The 24746-nt window shown below is 42.5% G+C and overlaps 2 protein-coding genes across 4 annotated transcripts in view; one reads left to right on the top strand and one right to left on the bottom strand.

The window, feature by feature from the left end:
• The window catches only part of LOC138763447 (syntaxin-6-like), a 48215-nt gene extending 36259 nt beyond the window's left edge, over positions 1-11956 (top strand). Inside the window, exon 9 of one of the 2 annotated variants that reach the window (XM_069937609.1) lies at positions 5860-11956. In XM_069937609.1, coding sequence (XP_069793710.1) covers positions 5860-5936 — 77 coding nt within the window. In that variant the 3' untranslated portion in view covers positions 5937-11956. Of the gene's footprint in view, positions 1-687; positions 903-5859 lie in introns of those variants that run through there. The other variant, XM_069937608.1, reaches the window with a different exon arrangement.
• kiaa1614 (KIAA1614 ortholog) overlaps positions 1-24746 on the bottom strand; it is a 170323-nt gene that overhangs the window by 12453 nt on the left and 133124 nt on the right. For both annotated transcript variants that reach the window (XM_069937605.1, XM_069937602.1), the window contains exon 6: positions 8759-8836. The gene's annotated coding sequence lies outside the window, so the exon portion shown is untranslated. The remainder of the gene's footprint in view (positions 1-8758; positions 8837-24746) is intronic.

The following is a 24746-nucleotide window of genomic DNA, read 5'->3' as shown; positions in this document are numbered from 1 at the left end:
CAACAACGTCACACTAAATGTCACCAAAACCAAGGAGCTGATTGCTGACTTCAGGAAGGGGAAAACCAGAGGTGTTTGATCCAGTGATTATTTGGGGATCATAGTTGGATAGGAGAGCAAATTTAAGTTCTTGGTTGTTACTATCTCGGAGGATCTTTCCTGGACCAAACACACTAATGCATTGTGAAGAAAGCACGTCAGCACATCTACTTTCTCAGGAGTTTGCGGAGGTTTGGTATGACATCAAAAATCCTGGCAAATTTCTACAGATGTGCGACGGAAAATGTGCTGACTTGCTGCATCATGGTCTGGTATGGGACACCAGTACCGCCAAGCGTAAAGCAGAGCAGGACTGACCTTTCATCTATCGAATTAAATGTTGGTTTCTTCCTCAGTTTACGCACAATAGCTGCATCTACTAAATGCATTGTATTTACATAGTGGAAACTCCCTTCAGCCTAACTTGCTCACGTTGACCAAAATGTCCCACCTGCCTGCATCTGACCCATATCCCTCTAACCCCAGACTATCCCTGTATCTGTCCAATGTTTTTCTTAAACATTGCAATAGTACCTTCCTCAATCATCTCCTCTGGCATTCCGCACTTTAACACACATTTTTTAGATTTTCTAGTGCTGATGAGGTAACACCCATCTGTTGATGTGAAATCTGTTTCTCTCTTCACAGGGGCTGCCTATCTTGCTGAACATTTTCCCTCCCCCATCCTTTATAGGAAGTCAAACAATGGAAATGGAGAAGTAAAATCCTAGCAAGGATGTTGCTTATTACTAAGACAGAAAGGAAATTTCCTCCAATTAAAACAGGCACCATTAATTTATGCAAGGTTCATGATCTGTGTATTTTCAAACTCATTTTCTGAGAAGTAAACTGATTAATATGAATTTAATATATATTAATATTTATTTTGGGCTGCCCAGATTTCTGATAGTGGAGCCCTCTGAGGTATCCACTCACTCTAAATATATAGCCATCTGGTTGGTTGTACCTAAATATGGTGGGAGTTTTGATTCACAAAACAGAACGTCAGTCTGCAGGAAGTTGTAGAATGGAACAGGAAGTATGGGGGTGGTTGTTTGCTAGGAAATGACACCAGGATGTGTGTGTGTTTGCTTCCTGCCTGGCACCTGACTCATTCATTGTTAAATCCCTGAGAAACTTGCCTTAGCTACAAATTGCACTAAATATCGATGTAAACAGGGGTGTGTGGCACTAGATCCTGGTAACAAAGACTGACCAAGAATAGAATTTTGTATATATTGGTTGAACAATGCCCTCAGGAGCAACATGTCATGTGGCAATGTTATAAGCTTGATTGGGGAGAATGTCCAACTGAAGTTTCCATTCCTGGCCACTGACAAGTGCCTGTGAATTGTGTGGCAAGGCATGGCAGTGTCTCCCTGACTGCACTACCTGCTGTCTCTATCTGTGAGGTCTGTGCAGAGGACAGTCACTTATACAAAATTATTCTGGACTGATTTGGCTTCTGGGGATCAATATTCCACCAGCTCTTGGATGTGGCCGGTGAATTGGTGGTGGGTGGGTGGGGGGGGGTTGGGGGGGAGGGGGGAGGGGGGAGGGGGGGAGGAAGGATTAAGACGTAAAATAAGGGGAGTGAGGAATGACCAGAATCTGCACTGAAGTACTGACATTAAGCTCCAGGAAAACAGGAACGGGAATAAAATAAGAATCTAGCTCCACTGTGGACTTAGAATAATTACTACTGCAGGAGTCCAAGTATTTGCTGACCTTATAAGTATTAGAACAAAGAACCATACAGAACAGGAACAGGCTCTTTGGCCCACAATATCTGCGTGGAACAAAATGCCAAATTAAGCTAAAACTCTGCTGCCTGAAATGATGCATATATCCCTAATCCCTGCATGTTAATGTGTCTTATCTAGAAGCCTCTTAAATGCTCCTGTCATTTCTGCTTCCACCATTAACCCAGACAGCCTGCTCCAGGCACCCACCACTCTGTGGAAAACAACATACCCCTTGTATCTCTTTTAAACTTCTCTCCGCTCTCCTTGAACATGTATCTCCTCTATATGATATTTTTATCCTGGAGAAAAGATGGACTCTCTATCCTGTCTAAGCCTTTCATGATGCTTTATGATAATATGTGCATTTATTTGGTTTTTTTACTGTCATGTGCAGTAAAATACAGAGAAAATTTAGCAAGTTAACCTAATCTTGAGTACAACTAAAGTTGCCCTACAAAAATATTATTTGGGAAGTGGCCATTACTGGCAAATTCAGCATTTGTTGTCCATTCCTAGTTGCTCTTGAGAAGATGGTGGTGAGTTGCACTATCTGCCATAAATTGTCCCAGTCCTCCTGCTGAAGGTACTCCTACAATTGTGCAGGGAGTAGGAGGGGAGTTCCAGGATTTAAAACGGTGATAAATTGTTCATGGCTCACAGGGGACCTTGCTGGCACTGGTGTTCCCATGTACCTTGTCCTCCTTAGTGTAAAGCTTGCAGATTTTGGAAATTATATCAGAGTAGCCGGCAAGTAACTGCAGTGCTTCTGGTAGATGGTGTCACAGTACAGCACCATGGGCCAGATGTCACAATCAAGGGGGAATGCTTTCATGCTCCTTGACAAATGGTGGAAAGTCTTTGGGTGTCAAAGAATGAGCTACTCTCCACAGGGTGCTCTGACATTGGCCTTCTTTTACAGCCACTCAGCTTGTATAGCTACTCTAGTCTGGTGCATGCAAAATCATGCTGGAGAAACTCAGTAGGTCATAGGAAGTAAAAGGTAACCAATGTTTCTGACCTAGGCTCTTCATCAGGTATTAAGTGCATTTGTACATTGTAATTAACCCCAGCATTTGCAGACTTTCTTGTTGGACTGCTGGGATAGAGTTGCAGTTAGTGCAACGCCTTACAGCACCAGTGATCTGGACCAGGGTTCAAATCCTGCACTGTCTGCAAGGAGTTTGTACGTTCTCCCTTTGTCTGTGTGGGTTTTCTTCCACCATTCAAAAACATACAGGGGGTGTAGGTTAATAGGGTGTAAATTGGGCAGCATGGACTCGTGGGCTGAAATGGCCTGTTACCATGTCTAAATTAAAAATGAAAGTCTGATCTTGTCTGGTCCATTGGTGACATCTACCCTCATAAATTCTGGTTGTAGGGGATTCAGTGATGGTAATGACATTGAACATCAAGAGTGGGTCTCAATATTCTGGTTGACTATTGCTTGGCAGTTGTGTAGTGTGAACAGCTTCACTGTTGTCCAGGTCTTGCTTACATATATGTTTTTCTTCATTTGCTGAGAAATTGTACAACTATCAATGAATATCCCCAGTTCTAACCATCCAATGGAAATAAGGCCATTGAGAAGTCAACTGAAGGTGAGTGGGTTGAGGACTGCTCTGTGCAGCACTTGCAATGATTTCTAGGGTTGGATGATTGACTGCAACAGGGTAGTGAGCTAATGGCGAAACGTGGCAGCAGACTGTGATCTTGGGGTGCAGGGCTATTATCAAAAATGGCAATATAGGTCTAATAATCCTTCTCATCCCCACTTCCCCTGCATCCTGCATTCTCCTTCAGCCTGCAAGTTGCAAGAATTTTGGTGCACATGTACATTGTACAATGTATATGACAATAAACTCATTATCTTTGTAGTTTAAAAGTGACTCTCACTAAGAACATTGGAGGGAGGTGCTGGGAGATGAAAGGTGATACCTACCACACAACTTTGTCCCAGAACTTTTCACCTTTAAAACTCCCACCTCATTGCTCTCACAACACAAGGGCCTGAAACTGATGTCCATATTTACACCAATACTTAACCCGACACTTCAGCTACCAGTTTGGTTCCAGGATATTAAGAGGAAGGGATTCATCTGGGTCTGAGTCATCAGTCACGTAGACTGCATCCAAGGCAGAAGAGATTCACAGGGATATTGCCTGGGATAGAATATTTTTGTTATGAGGAGAAACTGGATTGTCTGCGTTTGTTTTTCTTGGTAGGGATTGGGGAGAGGACAAAATTAGAGCATGCAACAGTACAACATCGAAACAGACCTTTCAGCACACGATGTTTGCTGCACATGATGCCAAATTAAACTAAATCTCTTCTACCTGAGCACTATCCATACTCCTCCATTCCTGCATATCCATGTATCTGTCTAAATGCCTGTCTATCAACCATTACTCTGGAGCCCAATACAGGCATCTTTCTCTAGAAAAAAAAAATTGCCTTGTAATTCTCCTTTAAACTCTCCCTCCCCACCCCCACTATAAATCCATGCCCTCTAGTACTTGACACTTCCACCCTGCGGAGACTCTAATTATCTGTGCCTTTCATAATTTTACATTAGGTCATCACCTCAGCCTCAGGCATTCTAAAGAACCCAATCCATGTTTGTCTAACTTCTCCTTGTAGCTATTACTTCCAATCCACATAACATCTTGGTGAATCTCTTCTGCACTATCTCCAAAGACTCCATGTCCTCCCTATAATGTGGTAACAGGAATAGCAAACCACGTTTTATACTGCTGCAACATGACCTGCCAACTTTTCTACTCAAAGTGTAAACCATTGAAAGCAAGAATACCATATCCCTGTTTAGACATCCGATAAGAAGATCTACCTTCTCCCACTACCCTCTGCCTTCTACAGCAAAGCCAATTTTGGAACCAATTTACCAACATAATTCTCTGGATCAGTCTACCATGTCGAATGCTTTATTGAAGTCAACGTGGACAACATCCTCAGTCCGACCCATATCAATCATCTTAGTCACTGTCTCAAAAAACCCAATCAGTTTATAAAATATTACCTACTCTGCACAAAGCCACACTGATAGTTCCTAGTAAGTCCCACACTTGGCCCATATGCGAGTGAATCCTGTCCCTACTTTCACTTCCTTACCATTGACTTGCCAGTCCATAATTTTATTGTTTGTTCCCGTTGCTGACCTTAAACAAATGAACAACAATGAATAAACAGTGAGAAGTTAGAGGGACTCAACAGGTCAGGCAGCATCCACGGGGAGAAATGGTCAACGTTAGGGGTCAGAATCCTTTCTCGGACTGACTGAATCGTTAACTGTCCATTTCTCCCCATGGATGCTGCCTCTCCCAGCTCAGTCCCTCTCCCAGCTTCTTGTTAACCATGTTGAGCTGTAGCATCCTGACCAAGCACCTCTCTTTTTTCATACCCTATTTTCTTCTTTCAGCTTCCCACCCACTTCACTTCCATCAGAGAGCTACCCTTGACCCTCTCATTTGAAAGCAATGCAGTCCTAGTTCATTTCTGATGCACTAAACTAAAAAGTAATGGGCTGCACCATATTAGTCCAAAACGCCACTTTCAATGGCAACTTGTGGCCGAATTCTACATTCTACAAGTTTTTTCTGTTCTACTCTCCCTTCTGTATAAACCTCTTAGCCTTTGCTCCTGCCTCTTCCTCCCTCCTCTTCTCATCCCCCCACCTTTTTATTCAGCCACCTGCCTGTTTTTGCATACACCTAACAAAGGCCCCAGACCCGAAACAATGGTTATTCTTTCCTTCCTGTGGATGCTGCGTGACCTGCTGAGTTTCTCCAGCACGCTTGTGTATTGCACACTTCCACTTCATGGCTTCACAAGTTAGACAAATTCCAAGATGAGGTGGGGGGAAAAAAATTATGGAAAATCACTTCCCAGGCAATCAAAACACTGTGAGAAAAGTCAGTGTTATCCATAAAGATATTTCCCTCTGCATGATGCATTCTTTGTACCTGCCATAAATTGGGCCACCATGGAGAAGTTCCAAAGGAAAATAATACATTTTTTTAAAATTAACCTTTTTCAATGATATTTTGCTTCATCCCACAGACCGGCGACAATGGTGTGGAATCATCGTCCTACTGGTCATCCTCGTTGTGGTGCTGATATTGCTTTTTACTCTCTAAATGGGTAGCCTCTGACCTGAATTGTTTGTGCAAAAGGAGGAGAGAGTGGCGAGAAGGAGAGAAGAGCCCCTTCCATGCTCTGGACCTACAATCTGCGGGTCAGTCGGCCGGGACCTGGAACTTTGGTTGCTGAGTTTGAAGAGTGTCTGCAGCCCTTCTCTCCTCCTAGCAATCACTGTTGCATTTTTCACCTGCAGGGTTTCTGCTGAATGTCCCATGATTTACTTTTCTTCACAAAAATGTCTAAAGGTTTAGGCAGGGCTGCATGAAGGTGCAAGGTTACGCCCAAAGCTCTTCCCCAAAAGATAAAAGAATGCATTATTTTCCTTGAACTGGGGGAAGAGGGATTCAGGCGTTTGGCTTTCTGGTAAGTTCTTATTCCTCCTGCACTGCCCATGATGGTTTGTGAAGATAGTTCCTGGGTACACTTCTGGTTCAGCAGACCCCAGTTTCAGACACTTGTCTGTCCTGTGCCAGTCAGTCACTGTAGAGGTGTGAATCATTGGTCGCAGTAACAGTAAAATCTGTTGGAGTATAGAACCTGTGTGTCATGCTAGGCTGTGCAAGCAATCAGTCACTCAACTATGACAACCCCTGATCTCTGTGACTTTCTCCAACCCCATCACCTTTAACAGGAGTGCGGAAACACAATTGGGTTCAGAACATGAATGATGACATCCAGTGCATTCATATGGGGTGTGGGTTCACAGCGTAGAAACTCTGAGCATTAAACTCTCCTCCAGGAAGGTTGTCGTTGGGAAGCAAAATGTAGAATTCGGCCACAAGTTGCCATTGAAAGTGGTGTTTTGGACTAATATGGTGCAGCCCATTACTTTTTAGTTTAGTGCATCAGAAATGAACTAGGACTGCATTGCTTTCAAATGAGGGATAGTCCCACATTTGTGTGCCGGCTGACCCATCCCAGTTTGTTTCATTATGCACAGGCAAAATGGGTAGGGCTAGTGAGATCACAACCACCTGGGCCATTTACGAGCTGCATTAAAATACTTCTTGGCCTTGGGCCTCTGCATTTTCACCTCTTTCTGCAAAGGTATGTGTGCTCTTCAAAAATATTGTTCTGCCCCCATAAATTTGAACAGCAACAAAATTCTCGTACAGCATACTCTTTAAATTATGTGGAATGAAGTGGAGAAGGATGGAATGAAAAGGAGTCCCAAAAATAAGCAGGTGGAGCTGCTCATTGGAATTTATTAATAAGTGAGCAAAATACTAGTTTTCAGTTAGTTACTCCACAGTAACCTTAACTAAATCTTGTTGCACTTGGTCTCCCACCATAAAACCATCTTTCCCACAAATTTGGATAGACCATGGATGCCTCTGTTCTACTGTTACCCACTCCAACCTTTTAGATGACTGAATGATTATCAAATGTACAAGTACAACATACAGATGCATTGAAATTCTTGCTGTAGCTTCCTAAGTATATAAAATATACAACCATACCTGAAAAGAGAGAGGAAAAAATAAAGGAAGAGGAAAAAATGTATTCACAATTGTTCATTATGTAAGAAAAAGTTATTACAATGAACACAAAATAGTTTAAAGTAAACGTTTACACTGTAGATGGAGCTCTGTAATTGTCATTGCTAAGATGTTTTTCCTGTTAGATTTTAGACTGTGGGTAGAATACTGTACAGGGATACCTTGAGGTTTAACATCATTAATATGTTCCAAACAAGTTCAGTGTTATGAAAAACTGCACTGTTCAAAGCATTATTACAATGTAGTTTGGAATTCTTTTTTTTTTATCATACATATCTTTATAATATCGAATAGCATTTTGCAATTCTTGCTGATTTCTAATGCTTCTGTCGACATTTGTTCTATATCCATAAGATAATCACATACATCATTTATTTTAATGAGAGTTTCATCATCAAATTCATTTGAATGCGAATTAAAAGGTGTTCCATATTTTCCATTGAAGAACTTCTATGTCTAACAATCACTTTTGTCGTACAAGATGCTGTTGCCATTCCATGTTCTTTAATTTTATCTTTATTCTTGATTAGAGTTCAATTCATTCATGCTATTTTAGCAAATTTTAGCAAATGATGCGCCAGCTTTATGTTGCTTAATAATTTCCAGTTTCTTTTCCAATGTTAGTCATTTACATTTATGTGTACAGGTTGGACCTTTATTATCCGACACTCTGTGGTCCGGCACATTTCCAATCTGCCGCCATTAGTTCAAACTTCTTACAGACAGTACAGGACTCGAACCCTGGTCCCGATCGCGGCAGATTCAACCTTTATAGCTCCTCCAGCGATTGGGACTGGGGTTCGAATCCCGTGCTGTCTGTAAGGAGTTTGTACAGACGTCCTGATCACAGGTGCTGTAAAGGCATTGCACTAACCTCTTCGTTAATCGTGCCGCCCCACAGTAATATTTCCTGTTTTAGGCTTTGACCTATCTTTGATATGTTTACTTAGGGGGGTTCCCTTGGGGGTCAATTTCCGGCATTCTCTGTGGTCCGGCACCTGTATCACTTCACCACATTTTCTTTTTCCGCTCACATTGTTTGCACTTTTATACAACACAATTAAAATATTAACAAGCAGCCATGGCCTTCCCGCTCAGTTTAGAGTGATACTAAAACAGTGATACTAAAACAGGTTAAGTTGAATGAACGGAGCTGAGCAGCGAGCATTTTTGCTGACACAGTAAATTATTGCGCAACTGTTGGTAAGGGAATATTAATAAAATTTAACAATTTTTGGTTATAATATATTAAAATTATAAACTACATTATATCAAAACCTATGCTGTTCAAAACTGTGTTATACAAGGTATATCTGTACCTTCATATTGCAGAAAAACACTGTTCCACTCAGCTTGTGCCTTTAGGCAGTCACGCTGTACCAGGGTCTCCTTTTTTCCTATAAGAGAGAGCCAGAGAAAACAGGTCCACTGCCAATAAATGTCACATAACAAGCTCTTTATTTCCTTAACTAAACTAGTTAGATCCATGGGCTTCCCATTCTGCCCATGAATACTTTGTACCAAAACTCTAACCAGCACTGCGCCTCCTCCAAACCCTGTGCACAGCTGAACTGCAGGGAATTCCCAGATTTACATACTGGATATGAGCTTCCATCAATGTAGCATAGAAAGGCTGACATTTGCTCCTGAACTTTGAGGGAAAGGGGGCCAGACAAGCTTCCCCTACAGACAGCAAGCTTATACTGCTGCATGTGTGTAGACAGTGGGTGTAAATGTGCTCAGCTCTGCCTGTAAACCTCAGTGTGATTAGGATTACCCTCCAGTTGACTGGATAATGGTAGCTGCAGTGAAAGGGGCAGCAATTGAAGTTGGTGGCTGAGGAAAGGAGAGAAAGAATTTGAAGGCGAGTTTTCATCTGATCAAAGTGCAAAACAGTTGATGGAGGAATTCAGCAGGTCAATCAATGGGAGGAAAAGAGTGGCCAATATTTCAGGCTTTGTCTTGAAGGGATTAGACCCGAAACCTCACCCAATCTTTTTCTCCCACTGATGTTGCTCAGCCCACTGAGTTCCTCTAGCAAATTGAGTTCAGCTTCAGATTCTCAGGGTCTGCATTTCAAATCCGGTTATCAGACTTTGTGTTGTCTTGAAGAGTCATGCAGTTCAGACACTGATGGAAGCTTTGCAGGAATGAAGCACTGACAGTCAAGCTCACCCTCCAGAGATTCCTTATGCCAGTTGAAGCTTTGGTTGCTTCCTTTGTCAGTGAGATTCAGTATCTGCATGGTGTAGGCCACATCACGAGAATGGAATTTGACAAAATAAAGAATACCATTGTTCATTCTGATACATGTATGTTTTAACCTTGGTCAGCATTTGCCTACAATTACATTTTTTGGGGAGGGTTCACCTACAGTTCTCAAACTAAGGTTGACAGAACAGGGGATTTACTCTTTGAATATCTTTTGCCCAAGACCAGAGGACATCTGTTAAGGTGAGTGGAGTTAAGATTTTGTTTACACAGTGTAGTGAGTGCCTGGAATGCATTCCCAGGGGCAGTGGTGGAGGCTGCTACAGTAGGGACATTTAAAAAATTTAGATCGGTAAGAACATGGATGTAAGAAAAATAGAGGGCTGAAAAAATAGAGGTAAGGAAGTGTTAGAATGATAAGAAGTGAGTCTACATATGTCAGCACACCATCATGGGCTGAAGGGCCTGTAGTATGGTGTAATGTTCTACATTCATCAAATACTCTGATAACTTTTTACTTGTTGAGCTGTTTACTACATTAACGTCAGTCATTGCTCATTGGTGAGGCGGTGGTTTCAAGGGCCATGACAGACCTGAAGTCAGCAAAGCTGAGGGAGGGGCTCCACTGTCGTCACACTGCCTTCTGTCCTCTTGGATAGAAGGTACAAGATCTCACTGCACTGGGGAAAAGCCACCTCACTGGTCATTGTCACATTGCTGATTTGGAATTTTGTGCACACGTTGCTTGCCACATTTCAAACATGACAGCAGCATGTACAGTTCAAAAGTACAGTGCCTCATTTGCCATAAAGCCCCTTGGATTGTGTTTAGGTTAGTGAAAGGTGCTATATAATTGCAAATCTTTACAAGATTACTTTGTGTCCTCTGATTCTCATTTAAATAATGGTATGATTTACAAAGAGATGAAACAAGTTCATATACCCTCTGATTTTTCTTCCAGCTATTCAAATATCCACTTATTTTGACAATCTGATTGCTGAGTCTATATGCCCCAGCTATGAGAAACCAGTCAAGTTTCAGGAATTATGTTTTTCAATGAGTTCATCTCATTTTTCTAAACTCCAGAGTCTCTGCTCAAATGTACTTAATCTCTACTCATACAACAAACCTGTCATCCCAAAAACCATTTTGGAAGAACATTCTTAGGAAGGGAGACTAGACCTGTTGACCATATTCCAGATGAGGCTTCACCAGGCAAAAATATAATTGGAGCAAGCTATCCCTTGTACTTCAGTCCTTGCATATTAAAGGCCAACCTACATTTGCTTTCCTCATTACTTACTGAACCTGCATAATATCTTTAAGTGATTTGTGTACAAGGTCACGGAGATCCCTCTCAAACCTTTTCAATCTACGTAATTTAAAAATGACTCCTATTTTTCCTGTCAAAGTAGACCTTGCATATTTCCACCTAATTTTTCGCTGTCTGCACCCTTCACAATTTTAATACCCTCTATCAGTAGCCCTCAACCTCCTCTGCCTATCCATGAAACAGTATCAACCAATTCCTGAAATCATGGAAGTTTACACACCATTCCTAAAGTGCTATGCCCAAAGTTGGGCACAGTGCTGCTTTAGGCAAAGAGTATTTTATACGTTCATTGTGGCTTTCTTGTGCTCCCTTCCTCCATCACGTAGCCAATATCATATAACTCCCCCATCCCCCCAGTCACAGTCTCTTCTTGCTGCTTCTTTCAGACAGGAGGGAGGGCACCTCTATTAAATACAGGTTTTCTATATTTAAAAAAAAGTGCTGAAGAAATTCAGCAGGTCACACAATGTTCATAGGGATTAAAGATATATAAACAGCCTTTCAGGCCTAATCTTTTTATTCAGGTGCCTGCCTGTATTTTGTTCACACCTTGACAAAAGGCTCAGGCCTGAAACGTTTATATATCTTTGTTTCTATGAATGCTGTGTGACCTGTTGGGATTTTTCAGTACTTTGGTGTATTAAAGTTCAATCACAGCAGCTGCACACTTTCTTGTTTGAGGTTTTTCGAACCGTTCTCAGACTTTCAAATTTTCCTATGCTACCCTAAACAGAAAACTACTCCAGGACCACCAATGATCTGTCCACACTTTTGAAATGGCACATCTTTTTTGCACTAACTGCAAATGTGAATGCTTATCCTTTCATATTTACTTTTTTTTTGGTAATGCATTGTGCTAATTTATGCATTTTGTTAGTGTTTTATGTCCTTGTGTAGCCAACAGCAGGCAAGAATTTTGATGCATCTGTACATTGTACTGAGTTTGTATAACAATAAACTTTCATTATCATCATTTATGAAACCAAAATTCCAGTTGTATTTCTTAAAATCACTTTCTCAGCCTACCCTGTCATTTTCAACAGGTATAAAGGTCCTCATCTCTTTCTTCCTGGTCCCTTTTTTGAACACTGTTCTCTCGCTTATATTGCTTCCCTTTGTTCTTCCAAAATGTTACATTTCAAACTTTGACCACTGAGTTTAATCCAACTCCTCTTTGCCCATTCCATTGCTTGATAATATCCTGGATGTTCATTATTACCCACCTGACAATTCATGACTGACCAACATGTTGGTCAAATTTATCCATTGTGTCCAAACGCAAATATGTCCATTAAAGGAAACAACAAATTTCAAGTTTATTTATTGCACCAAGATGCAGTGAGAGAGGATGCTGTACGACCAGACCAGTTACACATACAGAGCATGACATGTAAGACACTCCAAAAGGAGCTAAGTTTCAGAGAGAGAGAGATCAGTTTGTACAGATCAAAGCCAGCATAACTTTACTATTTTAGTGGCCATTTAGGAATCTGATGACGGGCAAGGAAGAAACTGTCCTTGAATCTGATGGTGCATGATCTCGCACTTGTGAATCTTCTTCAAGATCGGGGGGAGGGGGGTGAAGAAAGTGGCTCTGTGAGTCGTACAATATGTTGGCTCCTTTTCCCAGGCAGTGGGAGTTACAGATGGGGTTGATGGAGTGGAGGGGAATGTGTACAGTGGTCTGAGTCTCTATATTTTCTTGCAAACTTGGGTGAAGCAATTCCTGTACCACACAGAGATGCACCCAGACAGGAGGCTTTCAATGGTTCTCCTGCAGCAGCAGCTGTTCCTTGAGGTACTCCTCCATACACTTCCCTCCAGTCTGAAAAGCAACCATCTACTTCATATCCATTTCCTGTCAACCAACCATTTTTCTTATCAATGCAGCTGTTGTCTATTTTATTCCATGGACTTTATTTCAGTCTGGGTACACCAAACTGATATCTGGAATAGGTTAAACTAGGTTGGCTTGCACCCACAGGAATTTAACAGTGTGAATAGTGAAACATAGAAGATCCTGCAGAGTCTTTACAGGTTGGTGTGGAGAGGATGTTACTGCTTGTTGGAGAATCAGCAATGTGGAGCTGAGTTTACAATCAAATCAACCATGACATTATTGAATGAAAAAGCTGACTTAAATGGCTGCTCCTGTTTCTGACACATATGTTTGTATGTAATCTTAATAATGAGTGATTGACTTCTGGAAATCATTGTGCAGCATTTCATTGACCCTCTGTGAATTTGTCAGAGGATTTTTTAAATCTTAGGTTGATAATGGCAAAGGACAAGGAGAAACCTGGAGTGAAACTGCTCTTGATAAGATGTAAGAAAAATAGAGGTTATGGGTGTGAGGGAGGGGAAGGATTAGGTGGTTGTGGAGTAGGTTTACGTAGATCAGTGCAACATCTTGAACTGTAATATTTTATTGATGAATTGGAAGAGTGGTAGGCTCAGGCATTTTGGAACCAGGTTAAACTGTATTAGAACAGGAGGTGTTTCACTGGCTAGGTATATTCCCACGGAGGGAAATGGCAAAGAAACCAAAGCTAGAGTTCCCTGGGTGAAAAGGATAGCGATAAAGTAATTAAAATTGTGAATGAATGATGTATGTTAAATGAATAATTTCAACTGAGAATTAGGCTTCAACTAGTAAACTGAAAGGGAAGATGAACTGGGAAATAAGGTTGGTAAAAAGAAAATGTGAGAGTACAAAGGCTGATGGAAAAGGCATGATATAACAACATTTTCATTTGTTGTGTAAATACTAAACAGACATTAAGTAGAAATGGTACAATGCACAAAGGTATCACAGCATATCCTCCAATCAGTTGGCATTAACATCCACTTCTCCGCCCCATCTCTTCCCCCTTCCCTATCCCTATTTCTCCTTTCCTATAGCTCCATCTCTCTTTTCCCCTGTCTCCTACTCTCCAGCTCTGCATTCACAGAGCCATCCCCCCTCTCCTGATCAATTCTCACAATTCCTCTCCTGTCCTTTCCTTATCCAATTATTGCCTTTTTTTCTGGGGGTCTGTGCACACTCTATCCCTCCTTTGTCTTTTCCTTCCTTCTCCCCCAGCCCTGCCTGGTAATTTGCATGGGGCCAAGGTTAAACTGATTACAAAGGCCAATGCCCCAAGGCCAAGTACAAAGGAATTTAAATTGGCCAATGGCAAGATGTGCACTAATGGGTGGGGCTGGGCCAGGTAGTGGACATTGCTTCACATGACACCCACGACCCTTCACAATGCAATAGTAAATCTAATATCCTAATTTAGAAAGGGATATGAAGATATTCCAGAAAATAACAGCCCCTTCTGCTAGGCCCAGTGATGATGAAGCTTTGAGAAACAATTTGGGAAAAATTAATGGGCTCTTAGTAGTCTGTTAATAAAGACAAGCAACTGCAGACTTGAAGCAGGGGTTTGATCCAAAATGTCTACTATCAATTCCCTCCACAGATGCTACCTGACTCGCTCAATTCCTCCAGCAATTTATTTTTGTATTAGTATTGAACAAGTGAAGATTCAGTAAAGGTGAGTTTATTTTTTGGTGAGGTAACAGAAGGTTGATGAAGAGAATGGATGAATAGATTTTCGGAAGGTGCACGACAGTCCCAGGTAAAACGTTGTGGCCCAGGGAAAAGAAAATGTCACAGACTGTATAAAAAGAAAATAATATTTAAGGACAATTGGGTGAATGCAGAGTCTTTGCCCAGATTTTTGGAAACCAGTAACCAGAGGATACAGGTTGAAGGTGAGATAGGAGAGATTTAACAGGAACCTAAGGGTAACTTTTTTTTACACAGAGGGTAGTGGGTGTATGGAATGGGCTGCCAGAGGAGGTGGTTGAAGAAGGTACTATTATAAGAACAAACTGTATAGATACATGGACAGGATAGGTTTAGAGGGATATGGGCCAAATGCAGCCAGATAAGACCAGTGTGGATGGGACACTTTGGTTGGCATGGGGAAATTGGACCAATGGGCCTGTTTCCACCGAGGAAGACTTCTATGACTTTGGGAGTGTTTATTACAAACTAGAAATTAAATTCCCCATTGAAACCATCCTGGCTTTAATTTAAACTTTCCCAACCTCCCATTTTCTGTCCAATATCCTATCACCTCTTATCTCCTCGCCCCCACCTTCTCTTCCCCCCCCCCTCCTTTGCCCCCTTGGTATCACCCCCATTTCACTTTAGTCGCGATAAATGAATCTGACCCAAAACGTTGACCATTTTTCTCCACAGATACTGTCCAACCTGCTGAGTCCCTCCAGCCTCTCTTAGTATGCAGTGGCCTGATTAATATTGCCTTTATTGCATCATTTTGGCTTCAACTAAATCTGGCTCATTGCTTTTACTAAATAGTTTCTGGTTGGCCCCCTCAGTGCTCCCAAGGCATCTTGTTACTGAAAGTGTCATTACTTTTCAATGGTTATCTCAAGCTGTATGGAAATTAAAATCCTCATTAAGTCCATTTTGTTATACCTGCTGTTATGCGAAGGTTTCAGCTCGTGAGTAGTCCAGCAGGTCAACTCTAGTGTACATACAGCAGCTCATAATAGAAGAGAAAGAGCACATTACGGTGTGTGGTGTTATTGAGAAAGGATCACAGCAAGGGAAGCATGTTGCTTACTTGGAATTTCAGAAGGCCTTTGACAAGGTGCAGCACATGAGGCTGCTAAACGAGATAGATGTCCGTGGTGTAATGGGAAGGGCTCTAACATGGAAAGATTGACTAACTGGCAGATGAGAGAGTGGGAATAAAGAGGGCCTTTTCTGGCTTGCTGCCAGTGGTGTGTCTGCTACTTTTCATGTTGTATGTAAATGATTAAGATGACAAAATTGATGTCTTTGTGGCCATTTGCAGAGGATACAAATATAGATGAAGGGGCAGGAAGGGTTGAGGAAGAAGGGATTTAGGTTGGGAAAATGGGCAAAGTGACAGATAGATACAGCGTAGGGACATGCACTTTGGCAGATGGAATAAAGACAAATTATTTTCTAAATGGGGAGAAAATTCAGAAATCATAGGTCCAAAGTGCATGATTCCCTAAAGGTTAACTTGCAGGTTGAGTCTGTAGTAAGGAAAGCAAATGTTAGCATTCATTTCAAGAAGACGAGAATATAAAAGCAAGGATGTAATATTGAGGCTTTACAAGGCATTGGTCAGATCACATTTTGAGTGTTCTGAGGAGTTTGGGCCCCACATCTAAGGAAGGATGTCCTAGCATTGGAGAGGGTCCAGAGGAGTTTTATGAGATTAATCCTGGGGATTAGAATGGTAACCTATGTTGATGTCTCTGGGCCTGTACTCACTGGAGTTTAGAACGATAAGTGGAGGGGTAGGGGTGGGGTGGGGAGAGGGAACTCAGTAAAACTGACCAAATATTCAAAGGACTGAACGGAATGGACATGAGAAGATGTTTCCAGTAGTGGGAGAGTCCATGACTAGAGGGCATGGCCTCAGAATAAAAGAATGCTACTTTAGAACAGAGATAAGGAGATATTTCTTCATCCAGAGAGTGGTGCACCTGTGGAATTGGTAGCCTCAGACAGCTGTGGAGGCTAAGCCATTGGGAATATTTAAAGTGGAGATTGATGGGTTCTTGATTAGTAAGGGTGTCAAAGGTCACGGGGAGAAGGCAGGAGTGAGGAAAAAAGTAAATCAGCCATAATCAAATGGTGGAGCAGACTCGGCGGGCCAAATAGCCTTATTCTGCTAGAGCACCATTGTGAGGTTCATTCAGGAGCCTGATGTTTTTGAACCTGGCTCATGGTTTCACAAGGAGAAACGAGAAAAGAGTGTGCGTGGAATGTGATGGGTCCTTCAGCATGTTGACTGCCTTTCCTAGGTAATGGGAGATGTAGATGCAGGGGAGAGAAGTTCTTAGCTGCATTCACCACCTTCTACAATGGTGGCGCAGCTGGGGCGGCTGTAACTGCAGTGCTGCTGCTGGTGCAGACTCGGGAACAGGGGAGAGCGGAGACACAGCGCTGCTCTGCAGGGTCCTATTGCCTGATGCTAATGACTCCATGCAGTTTTAAACAGCCTGTTAGAGGAGTCAACGGTTTGTTTTAACATCCTGGAGCTACAGACGATGGTGGCTTCTGTACTGGCCGTTTCATCGTGAGGGATTGCAGACACCGGGGAGCAGCGGGCCAGAGCAGGGCAGCAGAAATGGGGGAAACTATTCCCCCACCCCATTGAGAAGGAGAAGCCTGGGGGCTCAGTGGTTGAAGGACCCAGACTGAGCTGCAGAGGACTCACCCCGAAGTGCGGGTTGCTGGAGACAGGCTCATGGGAACAAGGTATTGGAATTGGAATTTGAGTTGGTGCTGAGGGCAAGAAGAGCTCTTGAAGGACCTCGGGCATTTAAAGTTTCCTGGTCGTATCAGAGGTTTTGAATCTGGAGTGCAGGTTGCCAATGGATTGAACAGAAATCCGAGAGGCTGGAGACACTGCAGGAGCGCTGAAGGTGAATCCATGGTGTTCTTGTGTTTCTGAAGGGATCCTTTGTTTTTCTCTCTTATTACTGGGGCACCGGGCAATGCTCAGGGTGACTCTTTGTTTGCCTTCCTGATAGGAAAAAATTAAAGTGTATCATGTATATTACATATTTTCTAATTATTACATGACATAAAAAGAACCTTTGAACCTTCTCCAGCTTCTTCCAACCTTGAGCAGTTCTTGTACCAGATTGGGATGCAGCCTACCTGGATGCACTTCTCAGCTTCTTTTCTCTTCTATCCTCCCACCTATTATCTCTTACATATTTGCTTGTGATCCTCTCCCTTCCCCTCTTGCCCCCCTATCTTTTTATTCAGGTGTATGTTTATTTTTGACAGTCCTGATGAGGGTTCACACTGTTTACTTCCTATGGATGCTTTGTAACCTGCTGAGTTTCTCCGGCACATTTCTGTACAAAGGTATCCTAAAATTCAGATACACAACCATAAAAATTGGAATGTTATCTGTATTATTTACTTTTCAATCTCTTGTTAAAATTTAATCAATGAACTGATCTGATTAAGAGCCTTCTGGAACGGAAGCACACCACATCCACTGAATTCTCCTTAACCATCTTAGAGCATCTCCTCAAAGATCTGCAGCAGATTAGTCAAAGAATAATTTTCCTTCATAAATCCATACTGACTGCTCAGCTTTATCAATCTTTCCTGGCTGATCAGCAATTCAACCAGGAAAATCAGAATATAATACCCATTAATCATCATTATGGTATTCAACACCCACAGTCATTTGTGGTCTCTTGTGTGTTACTGAGGAGTAACGTTCATTCACTACCAATTCAGGTAAATACTAATCCTAATTTTTCACAATCAGCATGAAGTACAGTCAAGGCAAGGAGGCCTCCCGAAGGGTCCTGGGTGCTGAAGGCTTCCTCATCATGTCTGAGGTTTGGATCTGGACTTAGGTTGCTGATGTTTTGAACTGAACTGGAATCTTGTGCAGCTGTGGAGGCTACGGGACCACTGGAGGCAAATCCAGGGACAGTCAGTGGGTCTGAAGGATCTGTTTTTTGCTTCACTTTCTCTGACTGAGGGGCACCGGGCAATATTAATGCTCATGGTGAATATTTGTCTGCCAATTTTATGTAATACCTGTATTACATTTCTGTTTTGTTACATGACAATCTTCTTTGGCTTGGCTTCGCGGACGAAGATTTATGGAGGGGGTAAAAAGTCCACGTCAGCTGCAGGCTCGTTTGTGGCTGACCAGTCCGATGCGGGACAGGCAGACACGATTGCAGCGGTTGCAAGGGAAAATTGGTTGGTTGGGGTTGGGTGTTGGGTTTTTCCTCCTTTGCCTTTTGTCAGAGAGGTGGGCTCTGCGGTCTTCTTCAAAGGAGGCTGCTGCCCGCCAAACTGTGAGGCGCCAAGATGCACGGTTTGAGGCGTTATCAGTCCACTGGCGGTGGTCAATGTGGCAGGCACCAAGAGATTTCTTTAGGCAGTCCTTGTACCTTTTCTTTGGTGCACCTCTGTCACGGTGGCCAGTGGAGAGCTCGCCATATAATACGATCTTGGGAAGGCGATGGTCCTCCATTCTGGAGACGTGACCCATCCAGCGCAGCTGGATCTTCAGCAGCGTGGACTCGATGCTGTCGACCTCTGCCATCTCGAGTTCCTCGACGTTAGGGGTGTTTACATCCGGTACCGCACGGATGGCAGTCTCTTCAATCTGAGGCGCCTGCAAGCTCACACCAAGACACAAGAGAAACTTGTCCGTGAACTACTCTTTGCAGATGATGCCGCTTTAGTTGCCCATTCAGAGCCAGCTCTTCAGCGCTTGACGTCCTGCTTTGCGGAAACTGCCAAAATGTTTGGCCTGGAAGTCAGCCTGAAGAAAACTGAGGTCCTCCATCAGCCAGCTCCCCACCATGACTACCAGCCCCCCCACATCTCCATCGGGCACACAAAACTCAAAACGGTCAACCAGTTTACCTATCTCGGCTGCACCATTTCATCAGATGCAAGGATCGACAATGAGATAGACAACAGACTCGCCAAGGCAAATAGCGCCTTTGGAAGACTACATGACAATAAATAATATCTAATTAACTGCAGATTGTAGTTCATGAATTACTTTTACACCAACCACACTAATGCGCAACCCACTGCTCATTTCAGTGGAGTCCATTAAGAAGTATAAATAAAATTACCAAACATATCAATAAATCATTTACATTGCAGGTGCATTAATCACCACTACAGAACATATCAGGTCCATAGTTATACTGCTGTACATAGCTGTGTTTCCAGTCACAATTACAGGACACGGCAGAACAATGTAGTCACAATTACTGTGCAGTACCTTTAAGTGCACTTTGGTTCCCATTAAATAATGATAATTTAGTCCCTGTTGTACAGAGAGGTTTTCATTAATCACTATTAAACATTGGTGTGTTAATTATTATTACTGTGCATGACCTATGCCATTAATTACTTCTACTATACACAGCCATGTTCACTAAGTGCAATAAATATACATAACCTTGTCTATTAATCATTATTGATCTGTACATCCCTGATTTGGAATAGTGCAGTGTCAAGGTAGGACTATATCGCTGAAGGTTGATATTGAGTCCAATAGGATTTTAAAACAAGAATGTCTGATTAGGAGCTAATCTAGGCAAGTGTGCAGAGAAATGATGGTGACTGAACTGAAAACAAACTAGGAACTGGGTAGCAGAGGTGAGGACAGGAGAGCAGAACCTGAACCCTTTTCCTTCAGCTATGCTGAGGAGGTTGAGCAGCTTCCTCACACCAGGAGCACCTTATTGTCATCACAGATAGAAGTTCATGCTTCTTGTGCTCATTTGAACTCACCCATTCTCCAAGAGCCAGTCATTGGAAGTAGGCACAGGAAGAGACAGAGCTGTTGACATCATATCTGAATACTGCAGAGGCTGCAGGTCTTGCCACCTCCTGTCTTCCTCTGTCAGCAATTTAATTTCTGGTCCTATTCTCCTTTGCCTTGGTGTCAGTCTCTGCCTGATTGCATTTGTGTAGGAGTGTGGCACATTAAATGCAAATCTTTAGATTTTACACCATCTACAAATTTGCCGACGATACCACAGTAGTGGGTTGTATAAAGGAAGGGAATGAGTCAGCATAAAGGATGGAGATTGAAAACTGAGCTGAACGGTGCACCAATAACAACCTTGCATATAATGTCACCAAAACCAAGGAGCTGATTGTTGGCTTCTGGAAGGGAAAGCCAGAGGAATACAATCCTGTGATCATTGGGGGAATCAGGGGTGGGGAGAGTGAGCAAATTTAGCTTATTGAGAGTTCCTATCTAGGAGGATCTTTCCTTGACCCAACACACCAATGGCATCATGAAGAAAGCACGTTAGCGTCTCTACTTCCTCAGGAGTTTGTGGAGGTTTGGTATGACACCCATTATCCAAGAAGAGTAGCGTGGGCTACCTCAACGACTACCATGCAGTAGCACTAACTTCTGCTGTGATTAAATACTTTGAGAGTCTGGTCATAGCCAGAATTAACTCATATCTAAGCAAAGATCAGGACCCACTGCAATTCACCTATTGTCACAATGGCTCCATAGCAGACGCAATTATCGCTAGCTCTCCACTCAGCTTTGGATCACCTTGAAAGCTACAATTCATACATACAGCTGCTCTTCATCGATGACAGCTCAGCCTTCAACACCATTAGCCCCTCAGTGCTGGTCAAGAAGCTTCAAATTCTAGGTCTCTGTGCCCCTCTCTGCAACGAGATCCTTGACCACAGTCAGTACAAATTGGAAACAACATCCTCTCCTCACTGATTATCAACACAGGTACACCCCAAGGATACGTGGTTAATCCACTGCTCTACTCATTATACTCCCATGACTGTGGCCAGGCACAATTCCAATACCATCTACAAGTTTACCAATGACACCACAGTTGTCGGCAGAATCACAAATGGCAATGAGGAAGTGTACAGGAGGGAAATAGATTAGCTCATTGAATGGTGTAACAACAACAACCTTGCACTCAGTGTCAGCAAAACCAAGGAGATAATTGTGGACTTCAGGAGGGAGTCAGGGGAACACAATCCAGTCCTCATCGAGGGCTCAGTAGTGGAGAGGGTCAAGAATTAATTATTAATATATTAATAACAAGAATTAGGCTCATAGCCTCTAATAGTTTGAATACAAGTGGGATTGTCTGATCTCAGAAGCTAAACGGGCACAGGACTGGTCAATACTTGGAGGGAAGACCGTCTAGGAACACCAGATGCTGTAGGTTTCTGTGAGGGGTGCTGGACAAAGTGGTGACTCTGTCAAAGAATTTCATTTTTGTTATATTCTAAATGTAGTATTACATAATGATAATGGTACCTTTACCTTAACCTTTACTTCAAATTCCTGGGTGTCAACATCTCCAAGGATCTGTCCTGGAGCCTCCACATTGATGCAATCACAAAGAAGGCTCGCCAGCAGCTATACTTTGTGAAGTTTCTGAGGAGATTCGGTATGTCACCGAAGACTTTTGTAAACTTCTACAGGTGTACCCTGGAAAGCATTCTGCTGGTTGCATCACTGCCTGGTATCAAGGCGCCAAGTCGCAGGACAAGACTAAACTCCAGAGGATTGTTAAGTCGGTCTGTGACATCACAGGCACTAGACTTCACTCCATGAGGACATCTACATGAGATGGTGTCTTAAAAAAGCAGCCTCTATCCTTAAAGATCTCCACCACACAGGCCATGCTCTCTTCACTCAGGAAAAAGGTACAGGAGTTAAAGACAAGCACTCAACGGCACAAGAACAGTTTCTTCCCCACTACCATCAGATTTCTGAATGATCAATGAACCAAAGACACTGCCTTATTTTTCTTGCACTGCTATTTTTTTTATTTATAGTAATGTTGTAAGATGGTTATAATATGAATGTTTGGACTGTGATGCTGCCACGAAACAATGAATTTCATGACTTATTCATGGCAATAAATTCTGATTCTGATTCTGAAACCCTGGAAAATTTCTGCAGAGGTGTGGTGGAAAATGTGCTGTCTGGCTGCATCACAGTCTGGTATAGGGCCACCAATATGCCTGAGCATAAAGCCCTCCAAAAGCCCAGGACACCACAGGCAAAACCCTCCCCTCTATTGAGTACATCTACAGGGAACGCTGCCGATGGAGGACAGCAGCAATCAGCAAAGACCCACACCACCCAGCACATGCTCTGTTCTTGCTGCTACCATCAGGAAAGAGGTACAGATGCCACAAGACTCGCACCACCAGGTTCAGGAACAGCTGCTTCCCTTCCACCATCAGACTCCTCAACGACAAACTCAATCAGGGACTCATTTAAGGACTCCTACTTAAGGACTCCTACTTGTGCACTTTATTGATTTTCTTTGTTCTCTCTGTATTGCACAGTCTATGATCCTTATCTGTTTACAGTTCTTTATTTGTTCACATGTTTATGCTGTGTACAGTTTATTTTTTGCACTACCATTTAGTGATAATTCTGCCTTGCCCACAAGAAAAAGGAATCTCACGGTTGTATGTGATGTCATTTATGTACTCTGGCAATAAGTCTGAAATCTTCAGATACACAATTGTACAAGTGTTAATTGCACAAGGTATTTGGTAGCACTCTTGCTCAAGTCATACTGTTTTAACTGCAGATACTGGAACCCAAATCTAACTTGATGCAATATTAAAGGCGAGGTGAAATGGCAAAATGTCTTCTCTCCAACCCAGCTGCTCCCTCAGGTGGATGTTGAAGCATTACTCCAAGGAGTTATCCTTGGTGTTGGGACAATTCACCAAATCACAACGTAAAATCAAGAGGTCTGCTAATTAATACATTGAAATCTTTGGTTTCATGAAAATTGTCTATTATATTCCTTCAATACAGCAATGAGTACATCTCGCATCTATTTCATTCCTCATTTTGGTGGGTTTAAAATATCTATGCCCTCCATTTTAAAACAAAATAGTTTGTGTGCACCATTTAATAGAATTCACATACTTATTAGTGCTTATGCACACTGAGGTCTTCCTTTTACTCTATTGACAACATTCACCAGAAGCATTGCTTAAACAAGGCTCAAAGAATTATTGAGCACCCTTTCCATCCAGTACACAGTATCTCTAACCCATTGCCATCAGGAAGGAGGTACAGGAGCATCAAAATCATGACTGCCAGGCTGGGAGATAACTTCGCATGTGCAAGATTGGGTCTCTTAAATTAAACAAGAAAGTTATTCCTAAACATTTATATGTATTAATTTTACATTGTATTTTATGTATATTATGTGGAGTGTGTATGTGTGTTTGCCATGTTCTGGAGAAAAGCTGTTTTGACTGGTTGTACATGTACTTTAAATGTATATATAAACTTGAACATGAGCTATCAATCTTCTCTGCAACCTCTCCAGTTTGACAACATCTTTGCTGTTGCACGGTGACCAAAACTGAACATAATACTCCAAATGGGGCTAACAATGGCAACGTGATCTCCCAACTTCTGTACTTAATACTCTGATGGAGGCTAATGTGGTGAAAGGAATTTTGATCACTTTATCTACCTGTGTAAAAAAACATACTGAGATGCTGGAGGAAGTCAGCCGATCTTGCAGCATCCACAGGAGATAAAGATACTGTATATTCCGAATATTTCAGGCCTTAGCCCCTTTTCAAGGAATAAACAAAGATTAAGCAACAACAGGAAATCTCAGAATAGAGACAGTGCTGGCTGGGGGAGGAGTGCAGAGCAATAAAAGCTGTTAATCAGATATGATAAGGGGAGAGGTGAGAATTGATTTTGTCTGTGAAGGGAGACAGGGGAAAAAGAGAGAGAGCTGGGGATGGTGACAGGGGAAGAAGTGGTGGGGGGGGGGGGGGGGGGGTTGGAGGTTTAACAAAACCAAAACCCAGAGAAGTCAATGTTAATGCCATCCAGTTGGAGGATGCCCAGATGGGTGTTGTTCCTCCAATTTGCAGTTGGTCTTAGTCTGGCAGTGCATGAGACCAGGAATAGACATGTCAGCAAGGGAATGGGGTGGGGAATTATAATGGATGGCCATGTTATTGCAGCAGACAAAGCCGAGGTGCTCAACAAAGCGATCTCCCAGTCTGCGTCTGGTCTCTCCAATGTAGAGGAGACCACAATGGGAGCATGAGGTCATCTTCAGGGGTCATCTACTGCATCCAGTGCTCTGTTGTGGTCTCCTCTGCATCGCAGACTGGAAGATCACTGTTGAGTTCCTCGGCT

This window comes from Narcine bancroftii, chromosome 5 (assembly GCF_036971445.1).
Source record: "Narcine bancroftii isolate sNarBan1 chromosome 5, sNarBan1.hap1, whole genome shotgun sequence".
Classification (NCBI taxonomy): domain Eukaryota; kingdom Metazoa; phylum Chordata; class Chondrichthyes; order Torpediniformes; family Narcinidae; genus Narcine; species Narcine bancroftii.
The sequence above is the reverse complement of the archived record's forward strand: the minus strand, read 5'-3'. Positions and strand labels throughout refer to the sequence as shown.